Source organism: Myotis brandtii, unplaced genomic scaffold (assembly GCF_000412655.1).
Source record: "Myotis brandtii unplaced genomic scaffold, ASM41265v1 scaffold411, whole genome shotgun sequence".
Classification (NCBI taxonomy): Eukaryota; Metazoa; Chordata; class Mammalia; order Chiroptera; family Vespertilionidae; genus Myotis; species Myotis brandtii.
In genome coordinates, this window is record NW_005365804.1 from 1,630,473 (window position 1) to 1,639,272 (window position 8,800).

An 8,800-nucleotide genomic window follows, 5' to 3' on the forward strand; every position below is an offset into this window, starting at 1 on the left:
TAAATTCAAAGTAAACATCATTACATAAAAGGGTACAGTCTTTTTTTTTTTTTAGTTTTATTCATTTCAAATGGGCCGGATCCGGCCCGTGGGCCGTAGTTTGCCCATGGCTGGACTAGGGTCTAAGGTTAGGGTTAGGGTTGTTAGGGCTGTCAAGTGTTAGGGTCAGGGGCCAAAGTCAGGGGTCAAAGGCCAAGGGTCAAAGGCTAAAGGTCAGGTGGTCGATGGTCAGGGGTCAAAGGTGAGGGTGAGGGTAAGGTTTAAGGGCTAAGGGTTAAGGGTTAAGGGATTAGGGCTTAGGGTCTAGGGGTTAGGGTTAGGCTAGGGCTAGGCAAGGAGGGCTTCCTGGAGGCAGAGGCCTGACCCATGGCCTCTGGGCTTACCCCAGGACGCAGGTCCCCTCTGCCCCCCCCGCCCCCCTGGCTTCCCAGGATGGGCCCCTCTTACTCCACACTCTTCAGCCGCTGCATCCGAGGCAGGACCTGGGCCAGTTCGGCAGCCGCCTCGTCCCCAAGCAGGTTCCAGGACAGCCTGCAGGACAGGGGCCCAGGTCAGCGTCAGGAGAGCAGGGAGGGGGAGGGCTGGGCCAACAGGCTCCAGAGTCCCTGATGGGGTGCTGTGTGCCCTCCCTGAGACTTCTCAGGGCACAGGTGGCTCCTCCCCCAAACCCATTCCCAGGCTGGTCATCCTTCAGAACCAGGCAGCTCAGGACCCGGCTGTCCCCAGAGTCCAGGACACTTGGTTTGTAATGGTCCAAACTCCCACCATGGGTGTGCTCCATCGTGACTTTTGTCACATCCACGCACCTCTTGTGTTATTACTTGTTGCCTATTTTTCTACACACACACACACACACACACACACACACACACACATGCCTCCTGCACACCCCACACTGGGGATGGAGCCCACAACCCAGGCATGTGCCCTTGACTGGGAATCAAACCGTGACCTCCTGGTTCATAGGTCGATGCTCAACCACTGAGCCACACCAGCCAGGTAAGGTTTGAACGCCTCTGATTGCCAAGGGGGTGGGGGTGGGGCAAGGCCAGTGGGCAGGTGGGGGCCTGCTGGCTTCAGCTACTCTTCACTACCAACAGGTGGTTTGTAAATCAAGGTCCCATAAGCCAGGCCAGGCGGCCTCTCCAGCCACCTCCCAAAGGGAAGGTCAGGGGCAAAGAGCCTCTAGGGACCGGCTGGTCCACCTCCCCTCCCACCACTCACAGGCAGGGACACAGGCACGCGAGGCTGTGGACACAGTGCCCACCTGTGCCCCTTGCAGCTCAAGTGTGAAAACTTCCTCCAGAGGAGAACTGAGCAAGAATGACCTTCCCACTTGGCCGGAGGGCTCTGGGGAGAAGGGAGCCGTTCCCTGGCACAGCAGGCCAGGGCCACGCCCCGGGGCCCAGCACTCACAGGATTTCTTCCAGGGCCGGGCAGAGCATGAAGCTGGCAGCGAGGAGCTTGGCAGCCTGGTCGTCGATCTCACAGGAAACCAGGCTGGGGAAAGAGCAGATGGGATGGAGGTGTCTGAGTCAGGCAGCTCCCCAGCCCCTTCCCCCTGCTGTGCCCTGAGCAGGAGGGAGCGGAGTAGCCAGGGGCTGGGGCACGTGGGAGTCTTAGAAAAGTGCCCCCTTTGGTCCCAGGCTCCCCTGGACCTGAGGCCTCTGTCGCTTCAAAGGCTTTCCCGCTCGGCTGGTGTGGCTCAGTGGTTGAGCAGCGACCCATGAGCCGAGGGGTCACCAGCTCGATTCCCAGTCAGGGCACATGCCCGGGTTGCAGGCTCGATCCCCAGGAGGGGGCGTGCAGGAGGCAGCAGAACGATGTCTCTCTCATCGATGTTTCTCTCTCTCTCTCTCCCTTCCTCTCTCTCTAAAATCAATAAAAACATTTTTTAAAAAAAGGCCTTCCCAGGTGTCAGAGAGGGCTGCCCCCCACCCTCCCGCCCAGCTCCAGGGAGTCAGGGGGCTACTTACTCTATCTGCCTCAGCCGCGGGAGCCCCTGACGGAAGTGGGGGACCTGTCCGGCCAGGGCGTTCTCTGCCAAGCTGAGGGGCAGAGACACTGTGAGAGGAGCCCCCCGATGCCCCCTCCCGTCCCCGTGCCCAGGCTCCACGGCACCCACTCACCTGATCTCTTCCAAATGTGGGCATCCGTCCAGGGCCCGGCCCAGGCTCAGCGCCCCCTCTGGGCCCAGACGGCTGGACCGCAGGCTGGGGAAAGGGGAGGGGGAAGGGGTCTTGGGGAACCATGTGAGGGCTGGGGGGCTGGATCCCCCACTCACAGCCTTGTCTCAGGCTATGCCGCCAGACCTCAGACGGTCTCTGGGTCATGGCCATCCCCAGCCACACAGGACCCAGGACGTATCAAGGACCCTGGCTTTGGAGTCCGAGACCCCAAGTTCAAGGCCTGGCTCCATGTGTTAGGAAGGTAAGCTCTCCACCCCTCTCCTGCTTGCAGTTCTGTTGCCTGGAAACGTAGCAAATAAAGCCCCAGCCCCACGGGGCCGCTGCGAGGCCCCAGTGAGACCGTGGACACACACTGTAGAGTGCTGGGCCGTGCGGCTGGGCGCTCTTCTCCCGCATGGCCCCCTGCTGACACGTCCTGGCTCACCCTCAGAGATGCGCTCAGGAGCCTTGAACTCTTTTGCAGATGAGGAAACTGAGATTCGAGGGGCGGGGCCCGGCCATGGGCACACAAGGGCGGTGGCCGCGCCTGGACTAGGCTCCCCAGACTCCAGAGGCAGGGGAGGAGCAGGCGGGAGAGCGGGCAGCCAGCCCAGTACATGCCAGTTTGCCCAAAGGCAGGGCAGCTCAAGGGACGAGGACCCTGACCCCCAAGCGCTCATGGAGGAGCCCCGCCCACTAGCCCCGCACACCCCACAGGCGGGGACACTCACTGCAGGACTCTCAGGTGCGGGGGCAGCGCCCGGGCCAGCCCCAGGGCTGTGGGGTCCCCCAGGGCATTGCAGCCGAGCCTGGAGGAAGAGAAGGGATGAGGCTGAGCACCTGGCTGGCTGCCTCAGACCCCGGCCTTGTACCTCCCGGGGGAGATGAGGGCCAGGCGGGCCTTGGGGACACAGAGGGCGGAGGCCAGTCCCCTGGGCACACACTCACATCAGCTCCTCCAGGTGCTTGCAAAGGGCGAGGGATTCCACCAACTGCACTCCCCCAGCCGGGCAGATGCCGTTCGCTGAGAGGCTGTGGAGGGAGGGGGGCAGACATCAGACCCTCGGACCCCCCATTTCCTCCACCCCCCCCATCTCCTGGGGCCCTAAGAGACAGCATCCCCACTGCACACCCTCCCAGCCCGGTGGGGCAGAAAGGCCCAGAGAGGGGCAGGGGCTGGGCTGCTCGAGGTCCCAAAGTGAGCAAGGCCGGGAGGTAACTCAGCGCCACTGGGCACTGAAGTTGAAGTTCAGCCTGAGGCAGAAGCCAGGGTCTCCTCAGACCATGGGGCGGCCCCCGAGGGCCCCTGTGGGGAGGGCTGGCCACTCACTCTAGCCTCCGGAGCTCAGGCAGCCCGGGCATGACGGCAGCCAAGTGCTGGGCACCCGCGTCTCCAATCTGGTTGTGGCTCAAGCTTGGAGAGAAAACAGCAGAACGGGAAGCATCCGCCTGCCCCCCGGCTGGCAGGTTCCCATCCCCATCCCCATCCCAGACCAGGAGGAGGCCGAAGTCTGGAGAAAGGCCGAGGCTCACAGATAAAGGCCCTCACACTATGTTGGGTGACGACTCCAAGCTCGTATCCCGTGTTTACGATGTCCTGCCTGATGTCTGCCCTCACTGCCTCCTGCTGCCATCAACACGCTCACATCCTACCATTGGGTTTCCCGGGCCCTACGGCAGGGGTTACGCCGCGCAGGAGTGGGCGAGGGCGACGAGTGTCACCAATACGTGAGGCGTGTCTTCAAGGAGCCTCTTGCTTTTGTCATCTCCCCCTGCCAACGTGTTCTGGGGCCGGGGGCGGGGACAGGCAACTCACCCCAGCTCCTCCAAGCTGGTGGCGGCTTCGAGGGCCTTGGCAAGGCGGGTGCAGCCAACGTCACCAATGTCGTCTCCACTCAGGCTGGAGAGGCAGGGAACAGGCCAGGAGGCCATCGTCAGGAGTGAAGGCCTGGGCAGGGGCTGTGCTACGGGCTCTACAGCTTGCGAAGCCTTTACACGTCTAGGGACTCACAGGCCAGTATCAATCTTCGGGAGGAAGGCCGGGCCGGGTGGGCATGACTGTCCCCAGTGTCCGGGGGAGGAAACAGAGGCCCGGGGAGGAGCCGGGCTGGTTTCAAGGCCGCCCCCTGGCCAGGCGGAAATGCCAGCCCAGGACTGCAGGCCTGGGAGCAGAGGCCACGTGTCCTGGTCTGAGCAGACTTGGCCTCGGCCCCACATCAGGGATCTCCAGCCAGCCCCGCCGAGTGCCAAGTTCATGTGGGTTCCACATTCAGGCAATGAGGTCAGAGGATTCATTAGGCATCTTCTGCTAATCCGTGCAAATGGTGGCTTAGCCTCAAACCAGTCTAGTGTCTTTTCTGAGCCCTGCCTGAGCCCTGCCTCTGGGAGTGAGAAAAAAAATAAAACAACGCAGCCCATGCAAACGGAGCCCCACACTAGCTATTTGTCTGAGGGTTGTTTTCTTTTGCAAATTAAAATTAGCCATCTGCCTTCCCTTAAATTATGGGGGAAATGGCCTGCTCCCACATGCTCTGCTCCCCAAACCCTCTGACCTCATTTCCTAGCGCTCTACAGTGCTGGGGGGGCAGGGGGGTGGGGGGGTGGACTGGGATAAGAACAAAGCAATGCCTGGTGTCATGCTTGGATTTGTGTGTGTGTATTTTTAAAATATAATTTTAAAAATTAAAATTATATTTTAATTTTTAAAGAGGAGAGGGAAAGAGAGAGAGATAGAAACGTCAACGATGAGAGAGAATTACTGATTGGCTGCCTCCTGCATGCCCTCTACCGGGGATCAAGCCCGCAAGCTGGGAATGTGCCCATGATTGGAATCAAACCTGGGACCCTTCAGTCTGCAGGCCGACGCTCTGTCCACTGAGCCAAACCGGCTAGGGCTTGGGTTTGTTTTTAGTCATCGTGTTTTGTATTTTGAAATACCACATGGAAAGAGCTCGTGATATTTGTTTATCAAAGTGGCCAGGGCCGCCGGGGAGACTGTCAAGGTCACCAGATCTGAGTCTAGGCCGGAGATTTTCAACACGTACCCGCAGGCGTTCTTAACACGCAGCACCCGCCCTGGCCAGGTAGCTCCGTCGGCTAGAGCATCGTCCTGTTATGCCAGGGGTGTGGGTTCAATCCCAGTCAGAGCACATACAAGAACATGCCATACCTGACTATGCAGTCAAGGGCACTGGCTTCTTTTCTGTTAGATTGTCAAATAAAAAAAAATGACAACAGCCAACACAATAACACCTGTCTGGTGTGAATGAATCAAAATTATACCCTTGCTCAACGGGTGTGGCTCAGTGGTGGAGCGTCGCCCCATGAACCAAGAGGTTACCGGTTTGACCCATGGTTGGGGCTCATGCCCGGGTTGCAGGCTCGACCCCCAGTAGGGGGTGTGCAGGAGGCAGCCGATCAGTGATGTTTCTATCTCGCTATCCCTCTCCCTTCCTTTCTCTCTACAATCAATAAAAACATATTTTTAAAAATTATACACTTTTTTTGGGTCACATCAACATTTTTTTTGGTGTGTCATAGAATGTTAGTAATTCATCTATGTGCGACACACGATGGAAAAGGTCGAACTCGCTGGTCTAGACCTTCACTATTCAGTGTGGTTTGAGGCCCCAGAAGAAGTACCTCGAGGGAGCTGGTTAGAAACGCAGAATCTAGGCCAGTGGTTCTCAACCTTCTGGCCCTTTACATACAGTTCCTCATGTTGTGACCCAACCATAAAATTATTTTCGTTGCTACTTCATCACTGTAATGTTGCCACTGTTATGAATCTTAATGAAATATCTCATATGCAGGATGGGCTTAAGCGACCCCTGTGAAAGGGTCTTTCGACCGCCAAAGGGGTCGCGACCCACAGGTTGAGAACCGCTGATCTAGGCGAACGGACCCAGGGAACCAGATGCAGGATGAGTTTGTGCACACGGAGGGTTGGTTGTTCTGGGACTTGGCCCCGACCCCTCAGGCCACTTTGTAGCCGGGAGGGAGCTGGTGGCATTGAAAGGAAAGGGCAGTGGCACCAGCTGGCAGGATGCCGGAATGTCCCAAGGACAGGGGCTCAGTGCGTCCTGAGCCGGTGGTCCCTGTGGAGCTGGAGATCGCATCCTCCCACTCACGCCCATGGGGCTGCTGGGACACTCACCAGAGGCTCTGCAGGCGGGTCATGTGGCTCAGTCCTTGCGCGAGTACAGCCAGGGTGGAGTCGTCCAGGGGGACGTGGCTGAGGCTGGAGGGGAGGAACCAGAGGAGGCCTTGGCATTGCTGGGGTTGGGCCCCACGTGCAGATCGAGGCCCGTCAGTCCAGCTGCCTGAGGCCTCAGTGCTTGGCAATGCCAGCTGCCCAGACAGCCACCTCCATCCACACGGTGCCAAAATATCGCACACAACAGAACTGCCCTGGGGAAGCCGAACGCCGGTTCCCGGCACGAATCATGACAGCCATCCCAGCAGCAGCTCCATTTCTGAACCACACGGGACCCAGACTACTGATCAGTAACCAGAGCGACCACATATCCAGGATCAGGGCCATCCTGGCTGGTGTGGCTCAGTGGTTGAGCACGGTCCTGTGCACCGAAAGGTCGCCGGTTCAATTCCCGGTCAGGGCACATGCCCAGGTTGCTGGCTCCATCCCCAGTAGGGGGCGTGCAGGAGGCCACCAATCAATGTTTCTCTCACATGGATGTTTCTCTCTCTGTCTCTCCTCCCTTTCTCTCTCTCTAAAATCAGTAAAAACATATTTTTTTTAAAAAAGAAGAGAAAGGGCCACAGGTCTGCTCTGTTCCCTGCAGCACCTCTAGTTCCGGGTCCTGGCCCAGGTGCCCAGGTGAGTCCATATTTGTCAAATACACACATGGGCCCATGAATGACCTCATTAGCCTCCAACCCTCCAAACAAAAGCTCCCAGAGGCAGGGAGGCTGAGCAGAGGGCAGGCACATGGAGGGGGACAGTTCAGTGGGAAGACACGTGAGCCTTCTGGTCAAAGTCACCCTAATACCACCCCCATCCCTGGGCCAAAGGGGGTCAAAGGGGGAGAATTTCATTGTGAAGAAGAACGAGTCAGAAGGCCACTTCTGCACTGTATCCAAAACACAGGTCAATAATCTGGAGCAAAGGTTACCAACTGTCCTTTCAGAGTCGTTTTCCCAGGAATTTCGCCCTCAGGGATCACATGTCCTCTGCTGCATATTTCTACCATGACGAACTTTAGAATGAGTGTGTGTGTTTGGTCATGGGAAGAACTCAGAGATTAAAAGCAGGAGATCCCCTGTTAAATGTCCCATCTAGATGTTATTAAGTCTGTGTGAGATGGGGCCTCGCCTTCAGTCCGAGGCTGTTTCTGGTGTTTCTAAGAATTTGGTGACTCCAAATTATAAATGTTGCCAGAACCTAAAAAAAGACAGTAGGCAAATGGCAGTGGACATCTGTGGATTGTTTTTCTGCCCAGATTCTGTTTCCTTTTGTTCTGTGAATAGCACCCTGAAATACCACCCCCCCACGACGTCCAGAGCATTGGGTGAGCCCGTGACCCAGATCGGGCCAATCAAAATACGGCATGCTCAGAGCCACAGTGATGGGTGTAGGAATGGCCATGTGACCCGCCCTGGTCCAGTGAGAGTCAACCAAAGGCCTTTGTGGTAGGTCCTGGGAGGAAGTACCAGTAGTTGTAGCTGCAGGAACAGCCTGCCTGAGAATGAAGTCAAGAGGGAGAGAGCCCTGGCCAGTTAGCTCAGGGGTCAGAGCATCGGCCTGTGGACGGAAGGGCATACGCCTGGGTTTCATGCGGGAGGCAACCAATCCATGTGTCTCTCTCTCATCAATGTTTCTCTCTGTCTCTCTCTCTCCCACCCTTCCACTCTCTCTAAAAAACAAAAAAGCAATGGGAAAAAATATCCTTAGGTGAGGATTTAAACAAACAAACAAAAAAGGTGGCGAGGGAGAGAGCCAGAGAGAAAGGCGGGGTTGGGGTGGTGGGAACAAAAATAGAACCTGGATCCAGCCAAGCCTGAAGCCAGCTGCCTTGTAAAATCCTGAGACGTGAGCCAGTGCGTCTCTGGCTTGGGTGGGTTGGAGTGAGCAAGCGTTGTGACAGCCCTCAGAGCCAGGTCAGGGAGTAAAAAGGAGGGCGCCCAGCTCACTGGGCCATTCGGGGATTGGACAGTTCGTGGTCACAAAAGCTGCCAGGGTGGCTAGGTCTGCTCCCAACAGCCCTTCCCGGCATGAGCCTCAGCACTTACTCGAGCCTCCTCAGCCAGCTCTTGCCTTCAAGGGCCCCCGCCAGCACCGTGGAGGCCTCCTCGCCAAGTTGATTGTTAGACAAGCTGTGGGGGACCAGGCATGAGGGGAGGGTTAGACAAGCCTGCCCAGCCCTGGACCCCTCAGTGCCCGCAGGAGCCCATCCTAGCCCACCCCTCCCGTCCAGGCTCCCTGGGGGCATCTGGCTCCAACAGTCAGGCTCTGGAGTCCTTGAGGAGGGGGCATGGCCGTCACAACTGACTGGGCTAAGAAATGATGCCCTGAGTGAGGGCTGCAAAAGAGGAGGCCAGGCCCCGGTGAGGTTGAAACGGCCCCGGTGAGGTCGGGACGGCCCTGGTGAGGTTGAAACGGCCCCGGTGAGGTC

At 57.9% G+C, this 8,800-nt stretch overlaps 1 protein-coding gene across 1 annotated transcript in view; it reads right to left on the bottom strand.

The window, feature by feature from the left end:
• Positions 1 to 8,800, bottom strand: part of NLRC5 (NLR family, CARD domain containing 5) — a 99,764-nt gene that overhangs the window by 12,992 nt on the left and 77,972 nt on the right. The window contains exons 36-45 of the mRNA XM_014545525.1: positions 8,418 to 8,501; positions 6,325 to 6,408; positions 3,985 to 4,068; positions 3,499 to 3,582; positions 3,117 to 3,200; positions 2,900 to 2,977; positions 2,130 to 2,213; positions 1,977 to 2,048; positions 1,417 to 1,500; positions 448 to 531 (exon numbers count right to left, since the gene is read on the bottom strand). Of these exons, the coding sequence (XP_014401011.1) occupies positions 448 to 531; positions 1,417 to 1,500; positions 1,977 to 2,048; positions 2,130 to 2,213; positions 2,900 to 2,977; positions 3,117 to 3,200; positions 3,499 to 3,582; positions 3,985 to 4,068; positions 6,325 to 6,408; positions 8,418 to 8,501 (822 nt within the window). The remainder of the gene's footprint in view (positions 1 to 447; positions 532 to 1,416; positions 1,501 to 1,976; positions 2,049 to 2,129; positions 2,214 to 2,899; positions 2,978 to 3,116; positions 3,201 to 3,498; positions 3,583 to 3,984; positions 4,069 to 6,324; positions 6,409 to 8,417; positions 8,502 to 8,800) is intronic.